General features: G+C 43.7%; 4 protein-coding genes and 1 long non-coding RNA gene across 14 annotated transcripts; 4 read left to right on the forward strand and 1 right to left on the reverse strand.

Annotated features, from left to right (window-relative positions):
* The first annotated feature begins 593 nt into the window (after window positions 1–593).
* LOC135676428 (DEAD-box ATP-dependent RNA helicase 14-like) lies at window positions 594–6,496 on the forward strand. Of its 2 annotated transcripts, none has more exons than XM_065187571.1 (7): window positions 594–823; window positions 929–1,444; window positions 1,566–1,654; window positions 4,396–4,495; window positions 4,815–5,069; window positions 5,655–5,824; window positions 6,038–6,496. In XM_065187571.1, exons 1-7 carry the CDS (start codon window positions 674–676, stop codon window positions 6,297–6,299), a joined length of 1,542 nt encoding a protein of 513 aa, XP_065043643.1. In that variant the 5' UTR covers window positions 594–673; the 3' UTR covers window positions 6,300–6,496. The 2 variants fall into 2 exon arrangements, with proteins under 2 accessions (XP_065043643.1, XP_065043644.1); XM_065187572.1 differs by having other exon boundaries at window positions 6,041–6,496.
* Window positions 6,497–8,882: 2,386 nt separating this feature from the next.
* Window positions 8,883–10,631, forward strand: LOC135676429 (arogenate dehydratase/prephenate dehydratase 6, chloroplastic-like). Its single transcript, XM_065187573.1, has one exon. It carries the CDS (start codon window positions 9,028–9,030, stop codon window positions 10,381–10,383), a length of 1,356 nt encoding a protein of 451 aa, XP_065043645.1. The 5' UTR covers window positions 8,883–9,027; the 3' UTR covers window positions 10,384–10,631.
* Window positions 10,632–13,080: 2,449 nt separating this feature from the next.
* On the reverse strand, window positions 13,081–19,610 carry LOC135676430 (uncharacterized). 9 transcript variants are annotated; one of them, XR_010514276.1, is made up of 5 exons: window positions 19,378–19,607; window positions 18,063–19,188; window positions 16,790–16,907; window positions 13,309–15,549; window positions 13,081–13,219 (listed from the first exon to the last, which is right to left on the reverse strand). It is a non-coding gene; the product is annotated as an uncharacterized LOC135676430 (long non-coding RNA). The 9 variants fall into 9 exon arrangements; XR_010514271.1 differs by having other exon boundaries at window positions 13,309–13,980; window positions 15,409–19,188; window positions 19,378–19,610; XR_010514277.1 differs by having other exon boundaries at window positions 13,309–18,231; window positions 19,140–19,188; window positions 19,378–19,609.
* Window positions 13,104–13,834, forward strand: LOC103988039 (putative phytosulfokines 6). Its single transcript, XM_018826860.2, has 3 exons — window positions 13,104–13,238; window positions 13,333–13,385; window positions 13,462–13,834. The coding sequence occupies exons 1-3, from the start codon at window positions 13,118–13,120 to the stop codon at window positions 13,570–13,572; spliced, it is 285 nt and encodes a 94-aa protein (XP_018682405.1). The 5' UTR covers window positions 13,104–13,117; the 3' UTR covers window positions 13,573–13,834.
* Window positions 19,611–20,145: 535 nt separating the features above from the next.
* On the forward strand, window positions 20,146–21,551 carry LOC108953106 (uncharacterized). Its single transcript, XM_018827435.2, has one exon. The coding sequence runs from the start codon at window positions 20,383–20,385 to the stop codon at window positions 21,409–21,411; it is 1,029 nt and encodes a 342-aa protein (XP_018682980.2). The 5' UTR covers window positions 20,146–20,382; the 3' UTR covers window positions 21,412–21,551.
* The last annotated feature ends 485 nt before the right edge of the window (window positions 21,552–22,036 follow it).

Here is a 22,036-nt window from a genome sequence, read left to right on the forward strand (position 1 = left end):
GTTAATCCTTTTCAATTATGAGTTATCTAGGAAACAATCACTTAGCCATGATCCATCTGCTCTTTAATCTTCTTCTTCTTTTGCTGTCCGAGTTTGCTGAGCCACAAAGAATCAGTGTGTTATGTAGTAAGGGTCTGTCCGAGAACTCTCTTCCGTTTCCTCATCAGCCGAAAGTAAAGGAAAAGGAATGATTTGTCGGACAAACTATTGTCTGTAAGCCATGAAATCAACTCTAAACTGGAATAAAAGGTAAATATAATATGTAAGAGTTTTAATTATATTTAACATTGGTGTACTCTCACAAAGGCAAATGTCATCTCGAATGTTGGTTGAAACGCTATCATTCGTTATTGAGTCATGTTGGCGTCACACCACAGCATCATTCAGTAGAATAATTGGAAGGGAAACCTCTACCACACGTGCATTCCACGTGATGTGATCCGCCCCTTGTTTCTGGAACGAAGACGGGCGCATTCGTGTCGGCCCAGTATTGGCATTTGGGCCGCCGAACAAGCCCGGGAACGCAAGCTGTCGATCTAGGTTTTATGGGTCCGGAGCACATATATATATGCCCTCCGCTGCGTCGGTTTCTTTCTCGTTTGCGTCCTCGCCGAAGCGGTTTCCTTTGCCTTGCGCTCTCGGTTCAATTTTGGGCGGAGGCGCATCGCTTGTCATGGCGAAGGGAGACGACGCGGTGAGGCGGAGGAAGAACAAGACCAACCGCAAGCGGATGAAGAACAGCGAATCCGCCGTGTCCGCCCGCGTCGCCGCAATCATCGCTGCCAAGCGGCGCCGCAAGACCGGGAATCGCCGCATCTGCGAGGTCCTTCTGATGAACATACGCTCGCTTCTCTTGGATGCGACCCCAGTTCGATCGCAATCGGCCTTTCTCGGGTGTCCTGCTTCTCACATCATGTGTTTCGTGCAGGGGATGTGCTTTAGCCTCCCGACGCCTGACGATCCCTTCAATGATCGCCACGGGAAGGAGACGAAGCAGAAACCCAGCAAGAGTGTGTCACCTCCTCCCGTCTCCGCCACCGAGGAGAGCAAGAATCAAAGGTGTGATGCTGCTGTGAGAGCGGAGCATCGTGCCAGCGAAGGTGGTGGCGTCGGCAGCGACTGCGACTCGGACTATGGTTGCCCTTCCAAGTTCCTTATCCTGTGCTTGAACGCCATACATGACGCGTGGAAGGATCGACAAGCAGCGCCTGATGGTAGCTTGGATGGTTCTCTTTTCGCCTGCGACTGGGGTGTTGATTTCTGGAAGTGTTGTTCTTCCGGCTCGCACATCATCGACACCAGTGGGTCTTGCCCCACCACAGAGCAGGTCGCTTGGTTGGTGTCTACAGCTTCTGATATCATTACGAGGAAGGAGAAGCAGGGGCATGTCGTTCCCAGTCCCTTCCTTCTTTTCCTTGTGCCAACGCGGGAGAAGGCTGTTCAGGTCTTTATCTGCTGCCTTTTGTTTCGATAGCTTTACCAATTATTGCTGTCTATAAATCACGGCACTCTGGTTATTGCCACAGCCTGATTTGCTTGTGCCTTTGACTTGTATTTATGTTCAGATAAGGTCAGTGTGCAAACCACTCAAGGCCCTAGGAATACACACAGTAAGCTTGCATCCTGATGCACCATTGGATCACCAGGTGCAGGGGTAAGCAATTGCTTGGGCTTTTACTTCTGTGCTGCTGTTTAGCTATGTGCTTTTGGATGCTTGTACTAGAAAGAACTGCAACAAGATGAAGACCAAAGTAGTTGTGATTTAGTACAATAAGGAAACTAATATCAAGGAAAAGGTCTCCTTGTTTTAAGCAGTTATTTAAAAAGCGCTAGGTGTCAAAAGGCACCAAAGTCCCAAACACCCGAGGCGAGCAAAGCGAGACTCTCTAAACTATTAAAATATAAAAAATAAATAATATTAGTAATCTAGTAAACAAAAATTATTTTGTATAGTAATTAATAATCTACTATTAACAGTATATACTGTTAATAGCAATTAGAAGGGAAGATTAGAAACCGATAGTGAGAAGTTGCGGTGAGAAGTCGTGGTGTGAAGTTAGCGGACAACAGTCGCAGCACCAGACAGCATCAGCGGCAGCAGAGTTGCGGATAGCAGGAGGCAACAGACAGCGGTGGAAGCTGTAGAGTCGTTGACAGCAGGAGGTAGTGGACAACAGCAACATCGGTAGTGGAGTTGTGGACAGCAGGAGGGAGCGGAGTCGCATCGTGGACAGCAACAGCGATAGCGGACAGCAATGGCAGACAGCAAGACTTGATTGGTGACAGAGGAAGACTCGGAGGCAACAAGAGAAATTGTTGGCGACGGAGGTGTCGGCGGTGAACATAGAGGGAGAAATCATTGGTGGTGGACGTAGAGGGAGAAAGCATAGGGTTGGGAGTCGGGGTCGCGTGCAAGTTTTGATATAATTGTGTGCGTGCGTTGGTTCAACTAACGTAAATTTAACTGAATCAGACTGAAAAAGTTTGGTTCGGTCACCTTATATCAACCAGGCGCTCGCCCGAAGTGCTCGATGCTTGGGCTCGGGCAAGTGCCCAAGCGTTGCCTCATTGAAGCGCGTCGCTTGGCCCTTAAACGAGGCACTCGTGCCTCGCCTCACCTCGCCCGAGCACCTAGGCGAGCACCTTTTTAGATCACTGGATTTTAGGAAGCAACAGTGGTCCCCAAAAGGTATGAAAACAAAATCTTCCTTCTTCAACAAGTTATTCTGGAACGAATGATTTTTCACTGAAAATGAGATTGTTCTCACAAAGTAATTCTAAGAAGAAATATGCAAAAGAAGGAAGAAGTTTATAGAAATGAGAGAGAGAGAGAGAGAGCAGAAAAGCTAAAGGCCCACTTTACATACTTGCAACATGCACAATGACTAGTAAGATATGATGTTTGATAAGAAGATGCTCTTATGATTGGAAGATTACAACTGATAGGATTATTATTCTCACATTCCGTTCATCCGGATGAATCTGATAGCTAAGGAAAAAAATTACACAAATTCAAATAAATATTTGTTTAACTTAGATGTGTTTTATAATTTTATGACTGTACAAGGTTTTCGAAAGAAGTTAAAACAACTAAGTTGATGATCTTGAGAATATAATACCAGAAAGAGCAAAGGTTCCCATCATTGTGAGGTTTCCACACGTGCAAAATATCATTCAAATTATAAAAGGTTTCCATAGGCAATGTCATTCAAAGAAAATCTTTACTATTTTAGTATTTTATTGGAATCGGATCGGGCATTGTCGGTCAAGCCTCGAGATATTGGGTCATTGGTTGAACTAGGTTTGATAAAAAAATAAATTTAAAATTTAAAATTTTAAAAATAATAAATATAACAAAATATGTGTGAAATGACTGGATGAATCCAAATAACTCATTGGTCGAGCAAACATAAAAGTGTGAATTCTTACAGGAGTTGGGTGATGACAAGAGAGGGAGAATTGAGAAAAAATAGGGTAGTGATGAAAGTCCAAAGGAGAGACGATGACAATAAGAGAGATTGATGACAAGAGATAGAGGGCAAATGACTACAATGAGCGCTGCAATGAAAGAGGATGGTAGTGCAAGAGGAAGATGGAGGTGAGATGATGACATCAGAAGTGAGAGAATGGACCGGGGTGGTAGAAGGAGAGGATATTAGCGAGAGACAATGAAGGCGACGGTGTGGGAGCGCATGATAAGGGGATAAGATGATAGCAAATGCAATAATGTTTTCTTCTCTTTCATCTTTGTAATAAAAAAAGACATATGCCACTGCAAAAAATAAAATATTTTATTAACATTATAGAAAATAAATATATTGAATCAAATGTATCCGCATATATTTTAATTGAAGAATTGTTTCATTGAAGAATTGAATTTCTAAGAAATATACAAATGCATCATCTATCTTGTGAATAATGGACATCATAATGGGATATGGAGAACTTTTGCATGTTTGCTTTCATGTATAGAAGATGCATTCAGTTGTTGTTAGCATTATGGCTGTTACGGATATATTTGGGAAGACTTCGTTAAGTTTTCTTCTAAGACAACTCATTATTGGCTACAAGTTTAACAAGAGTTGCATATGCCTTGATTTTCTTAATTTTTGAATGAATATTCCTGTAATGTTGGATATGTTGTTTACAGCAGGAATTCAGCACATATTTGTTCAGTAGCAATCAAGAACTAGGACATCATATCTGTGAATTTTGCTTGAAAAGTATGGTGCCACTCATGCCACTTGAAAATGATTTTTCTTTTTACTGTCTTATTGCACTTTAGGAATTCAATCATGCTTTCAAGTTTGTTGTTTCTAGTGTTTTGCAACTTGTCCCTCTTTCTACATAAGGTCATCAGTTAATTACTACTAACTGCCACTTTTCTTAGTACAGTTTAAGAAGCTGCGAGCCTGAGTTTCTTGTATCTACTCCAGAGAGGTTGCTTGAACTTGTTTCCCTCAAGGCAATTGACATCTCTGGCGTATCACTATTGGTAAGCACATTTTGTGTTTTCAAATCTATTGCACTCATGCTTCATAATTTTCTTTATATTAAAATATATTCACAAGTATCTAATCATTCTCTGGCTGGCATCTAGATTTTTTAAGCATGTTTGCCATTCTATCTGGTTATTATTTTGTTGATTGCTCTAGGTCAAAAATTTTATTATATATTTTTAAATAAGGTATTTTATTCATAATCCCTTCTTTCATAAGTGAAATTACTTGTAAAAGAATCTTTATGTTGTTGTTTTTGTGTTTGTTATTGCTATTTATCTATCTAAAATTTATGTATTCCTTTGTTTCTTGTAGGTACTTGATGGATTCAACACCTTCCTAGATCTTGGCTTCGTGGATAAACTTAATTCTGTCAGGGAAACTATATCTGGAAATCCGCAAGTCATTCTCTTCAGTGATTGCTACAGTGAAGTGTTCATGTCGTTTGCCCAAAATATACTTTCAGGACCAGTTACAAGACTCTGTCAGAGCGATGTCGTAAGTTGTCAAAGTGCATTCATATCACAACTAGTGCACTTCCATACAACACAAGAAGAAAAAGTAGCTAAGGTATATTCATGAATAATTTCTCACAACATTTTTTCATTTTTGGTTCCACAGAGTCGTAGTTATTTTAAACTGTGAATATTGAAGCGGTTAGCCCCAAAGACACAACTTTGTGCTAAGACCGGCTGGTTATAACTAGCATGTTGGAGTTATGGGTTCCAGTCAAATCAGCTGCTTCATAGCAGTACACTATGCATGTTAGTATCATTTTTTGTTATCTTTATTTGTCTATGACAAGGATCTTCTTTCCATTCTTAATAAAATTGATGCTTTCATCATTCACTTCAAGACGATCCTACTGGCTCAACCACGTGAACTCATTGTTGTTCATGCTGGATTCTCTTTACTTTTTGTCTTCTTTCTTACCATTTCCCATGAGCCCTAGTTATGGTATATTATTTGGATAATGGATTACAATTCTACTTGAAAGGCATGGATGAGTACCTTCCCTTTTATCATTTTGCCAGCAGTTTAGTTTATCAGGCAAAATAGTGTCAGTTTTAAAATTTGTATTTCATGATTTCCTATTTTTTCTGCTGACTCCAGCAATGTTTCCATTATTTTTTTTTTCACTCTTTATTGTTGCAGATCAAACAAATTGTTTCCGGAATATTCAGCAGTGAAGTTCCAATACCTGATAAGATCCTACTTATATCAAGAACTGCAAATAAGTTTCAGATGTTGAGATCTTCCCTCAAAGAAGAAGGTTATGAGATATCCGAGGACACTTCATGTGCCTTTTCTATTATCTCTGACAGGTAATATATGACCTATTACTTTGTATTTTTGGATTTACATTTTACCAACACAAAATGGTTTAGTGAGATTTTGATCCTATGTTACATTCATCATGCAGCCCTATGTTTATACTGTTCAATAGAACAAAGTAATGCATTTGTTACTGTCAGCACGCAAACATTTGTCTTAGATAATTTGTGTGGGAAATAATCTGATTTTTTTTTTTTACCCAGCAGAAAGGCACTCAGAGTCTTCGCTACGGACGACGATAGTTTACACGAGGAAGATCTCGAGGAATTTGGTATTACCATATTCATGGATCTTCCAACCTCGATCGAAGACTATGTACACGTTCTCACAACGATGGCACGCCATTCAATTACTGGTGCCTTGCATAGTTTCTTCTGTAAAGGAGATGTCGCTCGTGCTCAACCCTTAGTCGAGGTTCTCATGCAGTGTGGTCAGATGTTGCCTGAGGTCCTTCAAAAAATATGATTATTCAGGTTAAAGATTTATTTTACTCTATGAACAGTTACTACCAATGGTTATCGATCTCATTCTCATTCTTTACTTGCTCTATTTTTATATTTTCACTCATGTTAATAGTGGAACGCATTAATTCGTCACGCCTTTGTGACCAGTGATGGATGTGTAAGACTTTGTTATTCTGTTTTATATTTTTTTTAGTGGAAGCTTTTTGTGTTGGCAAAACCAAATTACATAAAACTGATTGATATACTCTCAAGAAGTTTGATATGACGTCACATTGACATGCAATTAATTTTTGTTAGAATTTCCGTTGCAATTCTCTTTCTGGATTACCAAATATGCTTGTTAGAAATAAGTTAAATTCCATTAGAACATCGTGTATCATTTTGCTTCTCAATATATAATCACTGCAGCTAACACTTGTCGTCCACGGCTGGATTGCATCAGCGTACTCGAGTAAATGATTATGAGTACAGTCAAATGTTATTGTGTTTGGGACCCATTCATTCGTCCGCTCCGTGCTCGCGGCTACGAAGACCATTGGTGGCGTAGGGTTCAGAAAGTCCACCTATAGTGACGGTGTCATTACGTCGAACAGCATGTTCTCTTAAACAGCAGGTGACGCACCACCTGCTGATCCATGTTGAAAAGTCTTTGTTTTCGTTTATAAGAAATAACCACCACGTGTGGTTGTTCACTCGTGAACAAGACACCGATGACTGGTCAAAAGCTCACGTGTTTCACCTAACTCGTCACAGTGTTGCAAATTTGATTGGGTCATTTTTTCTATGGTCCGTTGAGATAGGAAGAAAAATGGTATTGATGATGTATCGTTTGATTGTTATCCATGTCATCACCATCAAGCATGTAGCGGATCGGAATCCATCATAATAAAGAGATCAAAATTTCATAGAGAAGAGAGAGAGAGAGAGAGAGAGAGATCCTCATTATTTTATATGATATAATAAATATTCTCTCAGCGTATAAAAATTATATCATCATATACAAATTATATCGTCTTGATTTAGTGAAACCATGGTGGGTTTACGATAGAAATAAAATAATTAATCTTTCTTGGTGTCATATGCTAGATTAAACTATGTTTATTGTGTTGAAGTCATAATATTATTGTGAATTTTGATTGTTTAATATGTTCAAATAATAGTATCACGGATTTTGATTGTGCAAGATGAAATTAACCTTGATATCTTGATATTATTGAGGATTGATAAGCAACCTTAATTTTTATCTAAGCTTATTATAAGCTTATTGCAAGAAATATTTAAATTTCGTCGTGCAAAAATTATATCGCACGTGTACTTGACAAAAGCTTATCTGATTCTTAAGTTTATATCAAGAAATAAATGGACCATAATACATCTCTCTCATAAAATAATCTATGTAAGGTCTTTTATAATGGGCTTTTGTAACTATTAAGAGTAAGTTAGAGTTGATTTGTGGGAGTATTTACGTGGAATCATCAAATATTGTTCGGACACAAAGACTCAATTAAACTATTACATGTTAGGATTAACGCCATAATATGTTGTCTTGATCATATGAGATGCTTCGATGACATGTTGGGTTGATAGGGTGTTTGAGTTGGTATCCATCATATAGTGCTAGAATGTTTGACTATAAGTTAGATGTTTTCTTATCATAATGCTTTCTAATTTGGGCTATCAAGACTAATATAGAAGTGTTGATATCTCTCAAGTATATTGATATGCAACTTAGTTATGAATAAAAAAACATTAAAATCGTAGCCTGAAATCTTTTACCCAAATCAAACCAATATAACTATGGGAGTTTGTATCATTCCCTCCAATAATCCAAAAGAGCGCCACGCACAACCAATGAATATAGTCAGACATCTTGCGATCATAATCATACATAAAAGCAACACACACGCACTCAACCACAAGTCATGACCGATTCCTGCGTGTCATGCGATCACATTAATCACCAAGTCGCCACATCTGAACTCTATTGACGATGTTAGCACGCATGCGAATGGTCTGATGCCTTGAGCGCTCGCTGTATCTGCCCACGCCCACACACTCGGGAGAGCCAGAAAGGGGCGACCAAGTCGTGCCCCCATCCCCTCCCCACACCTTCTCACGTCTATCACTCGACCCTGCTCTCGTTTCACTGTGATTCCGCAGCAGATTTAACGCTTGCTTTATACTTCCTTTCATCCTTTGGTAATCGAAGAACTGCGAATAATTTAATTACTATTTAATTATTATTTTTTGGAATTATCAATAGGCAAAAAAAGGGATTGACAATAAATAGCAAGCTTTCAATGAAAGGGGGAATGAATCACGTTGTTTAGCTGGTGATTCAGTCCAACCACATATCAACACATCAACCACTCAGCTGTGGTCAATAAACCCAGCTAGAAATAATAGAAAGGAAGAAGAAGCTCTTGGGGTGTCGGTGAGCCCCACCTACCTTCCCCGAAAAAGCAACGGAACTAGTGGCGATACATGCACCCGAGTCGAGCCGAGTGGTCGTTTCCGCGGTTGGTGGAGATTTGACCACACCAAACCTCCTCCCTGCGCGTCTTCCTTCTCATGGCGGCCATCGCCCCACCAAACCTCCTCTTCCCTCCGTATAAAGTGCCCCCCTCTCTCAGCTTACTTCCCCTCAGCTTCACAGTAAGAAGGGCTTTTCCTCCTCCTCCTCCTCCTAAGCTGCCACTGCAAGCTGAACGAGCTAGCAGCTACTTCTCATGGCGGCCATCCTGACTCCTGCCACCACGGGCCCTCATTCGACTCGTCTTGCTCTCCCCATCGCCAAACCTAAGATCCCTTTACAGAGGACCCACCTCGTGCGGTGCGTCCACCGGCCGGAAATCTCCCCCTTCTTCCACGGCGCCGTCGGGGCCAACCGCGCCGACTGGCAGAGCGCCTGCGCTATCCTCTCCAGCAAGGTCGCGACCACCTCCCAGAACCATCAGCAGACGCCGCAGCACCACGAAGCCGGGGATGACACCAACCACAGCTTGGTCCCCGTCGTCAACGGTCATGGCTCAGCTGCCGCCGCGCTTGACCTTGTCCCGGTCCAGCTCCCGCAGCCGCTCACCATCGCCGACCTGTCCCCGGCGCCGAAGCACGGGTCCCAGCTCCGGGTGGCGTACCAGGGCGTCCCTGGGGCTTACAGCGAGGCGGCCGCCGCCAAGGCCTACCCCAACTGCGACGCCATCCCGTGCGACCAGTTCGAGGCGGCCTTCCAGGCCGTGGAACTCTGGGTCGCCGACCGGGCCGTCCTGCCCGTGGAGAACTCCCTGGGCGGCAGCATCCACCGCAACTACGATCTCCTCCTCCGGCACCGCCTCCATATCGTCGGCGAGGTCCAGCTCCCCGTCCACCACTGCCTTCTCGCCCTCCCGGGCGTCCGCAAGGAGCAGCTGACCCGGGTCATAAGCCACCCGCAAGCCCTCTCCCAGTGCGAGCACACCCTGACGGCGATGGGCCTCAATGTGGCGCGCGAAGCCTTCGACGACACGGCCGGGGCCGCCGAGTACGTGGCGTTGAACGGGCTACAGGACACGGCGGCCATCGCGTCGGCTCGGGCAGCGGAGCTGTACGGGATGCAGGTGCTGGCGGACGGGATCCAGGACGACAGCGGCAACGTGACGCGGTTCGTGATGCTGGCGCGGGAGCCCATCGTGCCCCGGGTTGACCGGCCATTCAAGACGAGCATCGTGTTCGCAGCCCACGACAGCGAGGGCACGTCCGTGCTGTTCAAGGTGCTCTCCGCGTTCGCCTTCCGTGACATCGGCCTGACCAAGATCGAGAGCCGGCCGCACCGCCAGCGGCCCATCCGGCTAGAGGACGAGGCCAGCAGCGGCGGCGGCGGCGCAGCCGGCACCGCCAAGCACTTCGAGTACACCTTCTACGTGGATTTCCAGGCCTCCCTGGCGGAGCGCCGGGCGCAGAACGCCCTCGCCGAGGTCCAGGAGTTCACTTCCTTCCTCCGCGTCCTCGGCAGCTACCCCATGGACATGACACCCTGGAGCATCACTTCCTCCTCATCCAACTCCTCCTCCTCCTCCTCTTCCTCCTCTCCTGGTTCGCAGCAATAACAGCAACCTCTAGTTTTCCCGTTCACGGTGTGCGTTGTCATTGTTGTTGACCGAACGATGGACCTTCCCCCCCACTATTGTACCTCTATCAGTTCACCGGCCCCATTCCTCATTATTGTCACCCTCATGATGGTCTTCGTCTTCCTCTCCCTCCCTCGCCTACCTTTCCTTTTTGTTTCCGCTTATCATGTAACGCCGTGTACATTCCTTCGGATCAGCTTCTATTGCGATTGCAGTCACCGCCTCAACTGATCCGACGGCTGAAGTTGGTCAGATCAGAGTACCACAGTAAGCACAGCAGCAGTGAGTGGTTCATGTATAGGCTTAAAAACAATAGTTGCATTATGATGATGATTTCATAAATTATTTGTTCAATAATTTTGTTAATTACGCATATAAATAGTTGCAATTAAAATGTCATAAACTGTAGCAAGCAATCGTTGTTGATGGGAAGATCTCTTCCTATTGTGGATATACGGAGGCCCAGAGCACACCAAACCTCAATTGGGCCAAGAAAGCCGAGACGTATTGAGGCCCATTTAGAAGCCCATATCGTGTGCCTGAAGGCAGGTTCTCAGCCGTTGATCTAAAATAGAACGGATCAGATATATGATCTCCTCCTTTCCCGTAGTTAGTGGCCGACGGAGTCGACTCAACCCGACCTACTTTCGGCCTCGCTTTCTCCCCACCCTTCTTTCTACCTCCCCACGCTTCTGCTTTCTCCCCCCCATAAAACCGACCCTCGAGTCCCTATCGCCGAACCCAATCCACGAATTATTGTCTTCGTTGACTCGAGTGTGGTCGATGCCGAACCGGCTTGGTTCGTTCGAGCTCGCACGGAACAGATGGTGGGATGGCACATCGCATTTGCTGCCGACAGGCTTTGCTTGGTAGCAGCGAAGGCACGCGTCTGGAGGTATAAAGCTCGAGCATATTCCCTCGGCTTCTCTTCTTTCCCTTTCTCATCTTTCTTACCAGTATTATTATTATTATTATCATTATGCGTCCCATTTCTTAGTGTCCCGCAAGTTATCAGATCAGCTTTTTCCATCTCTATCCTGTGCGACTCTTTGTTTAAGTGGATGGCTCTGCCGTTTCATGCATCCAATCCATCACATCTGACGCCATCTCTGCTGCTGTGGCGATAAGTAGTGGCCTCAGACGAGGAACACAAATTCTGTGAAGGGTATCCGTTCTTTGCACAGGGAAATGCATAAAGAAAGCTGCAAGCGGCGCCGATGTGCCCATGACAGTAGTTCCTCTTCCCAACACGTGTGCGTGCGTGTATAAATCTTGGGAACCTCCACTTCGTGATCGATGGAAGCATGGCTTGTCACCGACCGCCACCACCACTACGAGCACGAGGACAGACACGTCCTTACAAAGACTAACATGATAGACATTCAACATAATGAACGAGGCCAGCAATATGTCGCATGTGCCCCCACTGCAGTAGTAGATGAGTATGGGTTTACGATGTTTAGGATGCTTGTTGATGGTTGAATCGATGAAATGGTCGAAGTCCCATTTATGTTCTTTTTGTTTGCATATATCTCGCTTAATCTTAACTTGGTGTTTTTTTGTTTTTCTTAATGTTACTAAAGAAAAAGAAAACCATTTTATTGGCATCGTTAAGCAAAGAAAAGAAGATTGTTCTCGAACGAGAAGGTATTGTGTTTTATACATTGAAACCCTACTATACTTAGTTGTCAATAGCCTAATCTCTCGTTGTTTCACTATTTAACTGACCCATGGGACGAGTCTTAGCAAATATATGAATTTTCATCATTTGCATGTGTTGTTGGCATGATAGATTATTTAATATTTGGTCATTTGCCATATAAAATTGACTGTACAAATCAATAATTTAAAAGCTTAAACATATGAATTTTTGACAAAGTGACCAAAGAAAAGCATGGTTTGATTAACCCCAAAATAAATCCCAAAATGTTTATGCAAAGTGATACTACGAATAGGCTAATGATTTTCTAATTAGTTAATTTCATATTTATCTACATTTTTACAAAGGAAATACAAACTTCCACATACGTGTGTGTATATACATATATATTCCATTGCATTGTAATCAATCTCCATTGGTTGATAAATAATTTTCATACCTATTCCATATAAGAGATGTGTTTACGTAAGCGACATATATAGATCTTAAGGGATGCAGAGGAAATATCTAAATATTTGGAAGGGATGTATGAAAATTTGGAAGAGCAAATGTCCAATTTGCAAACACCGAAAGGCCTTTATGAAAATAAATGAAGTTTAAGTTTATATATGAATTGACCGAGGAATAATAAATAAAACACGAGTGAAAAAAGAAAAATAAACATTTCATTTTGAGTTGTGTGTGTTTGCGGGAGAGAGCGTTTATAAAAGATCCGAAGTGGGGCGTAACCGGGGTTTGTGTATCTGATTCAACGGAGTGAGACACGTGGGGGCGTCTGCATCAGATTCATGTATGGGAGTCAGAGAGAGACTCTTGTGGTGGGTGGGTGGGTGGTCCCTCAGAGCTGTTGTCTGAGGTGCCTGCCCGCCTGCCTGCCGGCCTGCTTTGTGCTTCTCACTTCATGTGACCCCTTTTCCCTTCCCTTCCCTTCCCTTCCCTCCCCCGGTGCTCACGCGTTTATATAGACTCACCCCTGGTGACCTTCCCCACCCCATCTCATCTCCCCCTTCTTCTTCCCTACCTGTGTTTGTGGGTTGCAAGAAACCAGGAACAATGAGACACGGCTCGCACAGCTCTCGGGCACCTCTCGTCTTGCTCCTCCTCCTCGTCATGATCCTCCTCTCCGTCCAAAACACAGCTGTTGCTTCTCGTTTCCTGCGGCCACTGAAACCAGGTTAAAAAGCCTTAACCACATCACCTGCATGTGATAGTGCATACAGATGAAGACAGCTTTGTGTTCTCACATTCTCTCTTGCTTTGGCACGCAGACCATGTGAAGATGAAGGATGCAGGAGGGGTGGAGGAAGAGGAACCTTGGAATGTGAGTGAGGCAAAGGACACAACCTTGATGGAGTGGTTTCTTTCTTTGCTTTCTCACTCCTTTTTCCTCGTTTCAGCTCATGGGCATGGAAGCATGCGCGGGTGGAACCGAAGAATGCCTCGAGAGGAGAATGATGTCCGAGGCCCATTTGGACTACATCTACACGCAGCGCCACCCTCAGCCATAGAAGAGGAAGGCAAGAAAGAAGCAAAGCCAGGATGAGCAGTGATGGGATCTCAACAAGTTGCTTAAGAGTATCTAATGCTTATTAAAACCATCTCTCACCGAACAATGTCATATATAAATGAAGGTGTGATGCAATCACTAGGTGGCATTCAGTGCTGTCAAAGGTGTTTTGTATGGCTTTGTTACCATGTAATGTCAGTGAGCGCAGGACAACTTGAGCCAACACCACCTTACTAGTATAATGATATAAGTTGCTTCCACTATTCCTGCTCCTTGTCTTGTCAAAAGGTTGTGGTTTCTCGTACATATAAACATATATAGTATTGCCATCGTAATATTCAAACAACAGTACATACATGTCTGAAGAAAGACTTACAGATTCTCCTGCATATATTTTCTGGTTCAGGACCTGAATCATCAGACCACTACAACAATGTCAACGCATTCATACAGGTATGGACCAAAAATCCAAGACAAAATCTCTTTCATTAATACAGATGCAGAGATGAAACTTTGATGGTTACCACGTAGGAAGACACTAAGAAAATATCTGTCAGAATCTTATCATAAAAGAAGTGGGCAACTCTAATAGCTAGGGAAACCAAAGTGGGAGTTTGAAGAGTGATTTATGATGTCCCACCTACGATTTATAATGTACAAGGCAGTCAGATATGTAGACCTCAGCAACATCTTCCTATTTCAGCTCAAGCATGGGGTTTAGATTAAGAAACTTCTAGGCGTTGTTACCATGTCGCAGGGGGTCAATTTCCATGGTGAAGTTTGCTTTACTTCCATTGATGCAGTAGAAAGTTTGGATCCGGCAGATCTTTTGCCTCTTACCACTTCAAATCAAAAGTAGGCAGCTACTTTTTGTAGAAGTGCTTACACCATTATCAATGGTGGTGAAGTGCTGCTGGTAGTGGTGGCAGTGGAAGCGGCGCAGGGAACAACTCCGTCCATAGGGCAGGTAAAGATGGAAACCAGATGTGGATCTTCTCGAACTGTACTTTGCTTGAAACTCAAACTAATCCTACGTTGGCTATGAACTGTATGAGTTGCTACTAACTCAAAATGCACTGTCTGACTATCCTTTTTGGAAGATTAATTCTGTGATTTTGGACTTGAATCATGATGACAGATTTGGTATAAGGTCAACTGATCCTGGTGGATGGATCACATTGAGACCTACCATGCAACACAGTAAATTTCCGGTTCGATGGAGACAAGCACCATGACCAGTGACAGCTTGACCGTCCATGACAATTCGATGTCCCACATCACTTTCGGAAGTCCTAGCTATCCATGCGGATTCACATGCAATGTGTGTGAATCTGATTAGAACATCAATGATTTGACCCGATGAGATTTCGATGCTCCAAAATAATCCCATATCTAGTGAGAAAATACATCTATAAATAGAATACTTCCGAGGGTTTGACTTGTGTAGTTTAGTTTTCATGCTTAAGTTGTGAGACACTAGCCCAAAATTTTAATAGATAGAAGGGGAGTAAAGCCCTGACAAACAATGTCATGCTAGCTAAGGTTATGTGCTACCTATCTAAACAATGCATGGCTGACAGCCTGATTCCAAGAGAGCAGAACAAGTGATGGGGCATGACCAGGATCCAATCAAGCAGACTGAGTTTAGGGCGATTTGGTAAGGTCATGATACCCCTCTGCCTCTGCATGCTAACCACATCTGGGCCAACCAAAAGCAGTGATGGGTGTGTGAAGTCCAGTCTCAGTTTTTTCTTCTCCTGAACTAGAAATATAGTTGGATAATCATTGCTAGCATGCAGAGAAAGCATAACCTAACAAGGAAAAAATAATAGCTTACTGGTGATGGGTCGCACCACTACAGCTGTAACTTGGCATGTTATCATGGTCCCAATAATCTCAAATTCCTCTCAAGTCTTGGTGTCAAACAAATGATCATATAAGCATGTGCTTCCAGATACACTGCTTTCCTTACTGTGCCCTACATGAGAAAATGATGCTCAAATGAAAGAAAGAGTACCAATTACTCCATCTAAATATCTCAAGCAAGGCTGGATCATGAAAGCGAGCTTATATTGTTTCATCCTATTTCTTATAAAAGGAAAAGGGAAAAATGAAAACCTAGAGGTGAGAATTGCAAGCCATCATCGCCTTAGTTCCAACTTAAAAGTGAAAAAACCTAGAGGTGAGGATTGCAAACCAACATCGACTTTAGTTCCGACTTAAAAGGGATCACCAGTTTCTCATTAATACGTGAATGAATATAGGCATCAGAAAACATCAAGAAAGCAATAAAACACAGGTACCGAATTCCTAACCAATTTGACAAGAGAGGGACATGTCAACTAAAAAAAGAAGGCAAACCAAGTGTCTGCCAACATGGGAGATCGGGGATGATCAATATGCATTGTTTCATCCCCCAAATAGAGAAGTCATTTCTGTGGCTAGAACCCTATCACCCAATTCCCAAACTATTGCACACTTTAGGGACAGGGCAACTGCTACAAACAGATAAAAAAAAATACCGAACAGATTATTGCGTGTAATTCTAGGAAAATAAAAGCAAGCAATGTGTCCCTACCTATATTTATGGTGTGCTTTTAGGACAGATTCTACAAAATATAAACACCAATACAAAAGGAAATGATATTCACCAACAACAAAAACAAGATTAAGTTTGTAGACAGGCAAATATAAGCCCAAGTGAACAAGTTATCGTATCCATGGGAGTATTAAATTCTTAATAGACTTAATTGGATGTGTTTTCAATTAGCTTTAACAAATCAGTCTAAAAGAAAAAAAAAAGGCAAATGCCACTTCTACACCTGAAAAAGAGGTTTGTAAAAAAATGAGTCCAATTCAAGCTAAAAAAGAGTGCCCTAAAACCTTTGTGAACGCCGAAGCTTGAGACTCCATAAATATTTAGAGAAACCAAAAATGATGCTAAAATCTATGAACGAATAAACTTTTGATCTCAAAAGCCAAGTACACACGACATCAGTGGTAAGCACTTGTAATTCCATAAGTACAACAATAGAGTAGGCTAACTGCAGAGGCAAACTTACCTAAAATTTGTGTTTCTAAATTATTTACAGCAAATATTCTTCAAATGTAGCCAATCACACAAAATACATGCTGGGCAAAGCAGATAAAGCAAAGAGTTCTACAAACAGAAGTATGTTTGCAGGGGAGATAGACTACATCGACTATGAAAACCATACCTGTTGGCATGCACACAATGAAAAAAGCAAACAATCAGCCACACCTGGATCCACACCTTGATGAGCAGCTTGGCGAATAATCATTGTTTAAACAACTATCTTGTCCTGCAAATTGCCACTGACACAAAGACACACAAATAACAAAGTAACAGTATTAACTAAACAAAGTTCAAACTACAAGAACTCTCATGTGACATGATTGTGTCTCAAATTATTATTTCAAATTTCAATAAACTTTGACAAAGAGATGTCCAAATATACGATTTTTAACACTAATTCAACTTATGTCACCTTTCAATATAAGATACTAATGCAACAAGTATGTCAATTAAGAAAAAGAGTTTAGATATTGTGCACTAGAAGGAAACACTTAAAAAGAAACATTCTAAAGGATACATGAACCAAACACAAAATGGTTATTTCTTGATGGTTCTGACATTAATCCATGCCATTGTGATGTTATAACTGTTTATGGTGTCAAAAGAAATCGACTGCCAAAAGCACCCAAGCAATACAAGCACCAAGAGTATAAATTCCGATGCTCAAAGTTCTCTGTTAAAATTTATGCAAAAGTAGGTTATGATGTTAGATATCTGGAAGGAAAGCCAAACTAGAAGTTTGTGATATTATCATATCCACAGCCATATCATCAATTTCACTTCCTGGACTAGATTTGGTGGAACAGGCATTCTAGTATCACCCTTCCTCTTGGATAAGTTTCATGTGTTATCTCTATACATGCTCGCATCCTAATGGAAGTATAAATCTTAAAATGGACCTCCAAGACATACACGATCTGCCTCCACCAGAAACAATTCACAAATTTTAACTTGTTAGATTTATCTGTCACAGAAGAGATATACACAGGCACATTGATGGACCAGCATGCGATAAGAAATTTCTGGAAAATATAGGGCCTGTAGATACTCCTTCAAGTGGAAAAATAAAAAAATAAAACTGAGAACTCATTGATGTCTATCATTAACAATCCTGGAAGCTGAAGAGGTTGACTTGTTTGAATGATGTCTCATAGAATTTGGTTGACATACTCAATTGTGTCCTGCAATTGTGGATGTTGGAAGGCAATATACCCTATATTTCAGGAGTCTTTTGCACTGGAGTACCCTTTTTTCCTAAGAGTAATAAAACACGAGACTTACAGGCAATAAACTTTGTTGCTTTTCATCCTAAAGGCATGTTTGGCAAAGGGCCTGAGCTTGAAGGACAACAACATTATCATAAGACAAATGCCCAGACCTACACAAATATATACCTGTAGCCATTGACATATTCCAATCACTGTAAGCTGACTTTCTGATCCATTAGACCCTGGAGTTTCCACAGTTCAATTAGGCGTTTGATGTTCCGATTGAGGGTCATAATTAGAACTCGTTGATGCACCAAAACACATCCTCCAGTAATTAATGAATACTTGATGGGGTCTGGAAGAGGTGATCATACATCAATCTTCAAAATGCAGTGAAACATTCAAAAGAAAATAAGTGAAAAGAAATATGGAATTTTAACTGCCATTGTTATAACTAAGATGTGGATTATTTGGAAAATCAGAGAACAGAGAAAACCAAGAAAACACAGCAAATGCAGGCATTCTGGGTTTACAAACTAGTGACAAGTTGTCACACAAGATTATGCAGGGACAATATAAAACTCAGATGTATCAGTTGTTCTAGGAAATTATGCCCATATGCAGAATTCGAAAATAGCATACTATCTTTGCAAATACTTCAGCAAGAATGCAAAGAACAAGGAGAACCATAATATCATCATAGATGAATGGACGTGCTTGTTGACTGATTGACCTAATAGAAACTGCCATGCCACGAGTACAGAACCTTCAATGATGACACATCCACTAAGAAAGTTTTTACCAATTGAAACAAGAAAGAAGAATCACATCAGCGCCAATAAGATTCAAGAGGATTAGTTACTAGAACTCTCTATGCACTTCCCTCACTTGAACCAATAGAACTACCTGCATCACCAACCATCTTTATTATGCTTAATACTTCGCAGGACTATTTGTTGATTTGGAGCTCATTTCATCCGACACATGTTCTTCCTCAAAATCCTTCCAAAACTGAAAAAACCCTTGATCATTTATGCTTGCATTAAAGCTAACAAAAAGTTAGCTAACAAATAGCTTGAGTAACCAGCACCAATATGATCTCCTTAAGCAGAATTTGAACAAACAACACTATTTACTGCCGTCATTTTACTCTGCCGAAGGCCACCAAGCCCTAACAGGGTCAAATCCATCTATCTTTTTACATCTATAGCCTTTCATCAGTTTGAGGAAATGGCAACGCTGAAGTTCCAAGACAGAAATTACCTCCCCATAAACAAATTCATTCATCCACAAGTTCATTGATCAAACAACGCTGTCGAAAAAGGAAAACAAATCAGAAACAAATTGTACAACGGAATTAACGGAAGCACAAAAGCATATACAAAATGAATGGATGTGAATGAAGAACACAGTGTGATCCTACAAGACCTCAGCGCCCATTAACATGGCAAAGTGGGAAGTTAAACCAGAAAGGGAAAATTTGCACAGAGATTGTACCCACATAAGCATTGACTTGGCGGACGAAGCCAGAGCGGCTCTTGGCGTTCGCTCGGCCCACACCACCGCGACCGACGAGATCGTAGGCCTCGGAGAGGACGAAGCGGAAGCGGAAGCGGACAAGTCGGGTAACGGAGCAAGGGCAGGAAACAGTGTTGGGCCTAACAAGATATATCACGGTGGCCATCCTCTCCACCCGTGTTCTTGGTGCCGTTAAACGAAAATGAACGGACCATGATTGATCAAGCGAGACCTAAGTCAACAAGATATGGAACGGCTGCCATCCTCTCTACCCTTGTTCTCGGTGCCGGTAAATGAAAATGAACGGTCCATGATTGATCAAGCGAGACCTAAGTCGGATGAGGATCGATTTCTTGTACCCAATTGTCAAGTACTGTTAACCGTGATATTAATGAGACAATTTAATTTGTACGTGACAGATGTCACGTAATCAGCGCCATGCAGAATGGGCAAGCGTTATGTTTGATGATCTTATAGGGGTAGATCAGTAGTCCACATTTCTAATTATTCGGATTGGGTTTGGATCGATTCAGATTGGGTCCGACTCCGATCGGCTCACCTGGTGATTGCAATATGTGGCGAAAAGTCGAACAGGCCCTGTGCAGAAAAGGTGACCCTGATTCGGTAAAACTCACCAGGTGATACAGGCGGAGGAGAGAGAGAAAGGAGAGATCGTCTTGTTGGCGAGAGAGGGACGACAACGTGAGATAATTAATGATAATGAAAGAAATAAAGATAGCCCAAGTAATAATGTGAGAGTAAGTAGTAAGAACTGTTCCCCTATCTCTGTCGCATCTTCCGCGGCCGCCTCCTCTCTCTGTCTTCTTTCGCTTCCTTTTTCTTGTATTCTTATCTTTCTTTCTTCCGTAATAATTCGTGTTAAATTGGTATTGTTTTGAGCTGCTGTAGAGATTTGGAGGAGGTGTTGCAGAAGAGACGAAAGGGAGGAGGTCGACATGAAGAGGAGCAGAAGATTCCAGTCTTCTTGATGGCTTCGTCGCCTCCTGTCAAGCGCCCAGTCCACCGGGTCTCTGCCGCTTCGACTCGCATCGGCGCCTCCAAAGCGCAAGCGGCCTTGGCCAAGATCATAGACATCATCTCCACCGTCACTGCTCCGCGTGCAGAGACCGAGGCCCCCCGCCATGGTTGCGATCGAGAGACCGCCCGCGGGACGCTGCCGCCGGCGAGAGAACACGGCTTCGGCGTCGATCTGAGGCTCAGGTTGGGCCCGCCGCTGGAGGTTGGAGGAGGATCGGCTGAGGGAGACGGCCCCACGGAGCAGAGCGACGTCGTGGACGACTCCGCGCCGGCCGACGCCGGGCGCGACGGGGAGAAGGAGGCCTCCGTTGCGGTCGCGCCTGCGTCGGCCGTGAAAGAGAACTCGTTGTCGCCCGCGGTGTCCGTTGCCGGCTGCTGCGGCGGCGCTTTAACTGCGGCGAAGAGCTCGGAGGGCGAGTGCGATCCGGATGAGGAGAACGGCGGAGAGAGCCACGAGGACACAGCAGCAGACGGCACCAAGGAGGCGGATTCCGCACCACAAAAAGAAACGAAGGGAACCGAAGGGGCGGACGGCGAGATTACCGCCACCATCGTCATCACCACGACCACAACCAGCAGCAGAAGAGGCCGCCGAAGCGATGGTTGCTTAGACTTGCTGCTAGAGGCGGTTCGGCAGGTCTCAGGCGGCCTCTTCGACGATGACGGGCCGGAGGCCAAGAAGGCCATGCCTGCTGCAGCTGGGGAGGAGATGGCACCCGCGCCGTCGGGGAGAACAAGGAGGTCCACCGGCGACGGCGGTGGGGGGAAGAAGCGGAGGGAGACGGACGAGTGGACGATCCCGTTCCATGTCTACCAGGAGGACACTGCGCCGATCGTGCGATCGAAGCGGGGAAGGAGCCAGGCGCTGCCGTCAAGGTACCGCGACTCCATCCTCGACCCGTGGAAGAAGTCGCCCGCCCTCACCCGCCACTCGACAGGGCGGCGCGGCCACGAGAGTGCACCTGCCGCCACCCGGTGACGTCACTGGAGCCGTACCAACGCTTTCGAGCAGACGCAGTCATGTCTTTCGTTTTCCTTTTTCCTCCCTTCCCTTACGTAATAATAATATGTTCGCTGTTTAATGGAGGAGAAAGGTAAACAGTAAGGTCGTAATCGTAATCATGAGCTGCTGCTGCTGCTGCTGCTGCAAAGCCTCGTTGCAGTCACTAACTTCACATGATTTAGTGCCGCCGTTGTTTGTAACGTGCAGTCTATTTGTGGGGAACAACGCAGGTAACACAACGGCATGTGCGTGAAAGCAGTGCCTGCTTAGCCCTTCGGGCGACCTTTCTCGCTCATTGACTTCGACTTTGACGAGGAAATAGCTGCCCTTGGTGTGCGGCGTGCAGGCGCGGCCGTTGGTCGAGCCTGCGACCATCAGCTCAACAAGGGCTGTTGTTCATGGCAGGCCATTGGAGGCTCCGACCATTACGTACAGCGAAGTCTCCGGTCAAATCCCTGTTCTAAGATCAAGCAAGCTATCGCTCCTTCGCGAGTAAAGTGATGTGGAAGATGCTCTGACACAGTCTCCTGTGGCAGCACACTTGTTCTTGAACTTGCATCGGTCTCCAGGAATGATGTTTTGGCGGCCTTCGCCCGTGAGG

This window comes from Musa acuminata, chromosome BXJ1-6, assembly GCF_036884655.1.
Source record: "Musa acuminata AAA Group cultivar baxijiao chromosome BXJ1-6, Cavendish_Baxijiao_AAA, whole genome shotgun sequence".
Lineage (NCBI taxonomy): Eukaryota > Viridiplantae > Streptophyta > Magnoliopsida > Zingiberales > Musaceae > Musa > Musa acuminata.

Bases quoted from the DNA above. Each gene is read 5' to 3' on its own strand.
- LOC135676428 (XM_065187571.1), top strand. From the start codon at position 674: ATGGCGAAGGGAGACGACGCGGTGAGGCGGAGGAAGAACAAGACCAAC. The intron at 824-928 runs GTCCTTCTGATG...TGTTTCGTGCAG, and splicing joins GGAATCGCCGCATCTGCGAG to GGGATGTGCTTTAGCCTCCC. The intron at 5,070-5,654 runs GTATATTCATGA...TTATTGTTGCAG, and splicing joins AAGAAGAAAAAGTAGCTAAG to ATCAAACAAATTGTTTCCGG.
- LOC135676429 (XM_065187573.1), top strand. From the start codon at position 9,028: ATGGCGGCCATCCTGACTCCTGCCACCACGGGCCCTCATTCGACTCGT.
- LOC103988039 (XM_018826860.2), top strand. From the start codon at position 13,118: ATGAGACACGGCTCGCACAGCTCTCGGGCACCTCTCGTCTTGCTCCTC. The intron at 13,239-13,332 runs GTTAAAAAGCCT...TTTGGCACGCAG, and splicing joins CCTGCGGCCACTGAAACCAG to ACCATGTGAAGATGAAGGAT. The intron at 13,386-13,461 runs GTGAGTGAGGCA...TCCTCGTTTCAG, and splicing joins AGGAAGAGGAACCTTGGAAT to CTCATGGGCATGGAAGCATG.
- LOC108953106 (XM_018827435.2), top strand. From the start codon at position 20,383: ATGGCTTCGTCGCCTCCTGTCAAGCGCCCAGTCCACCGGGTCTCTGCC.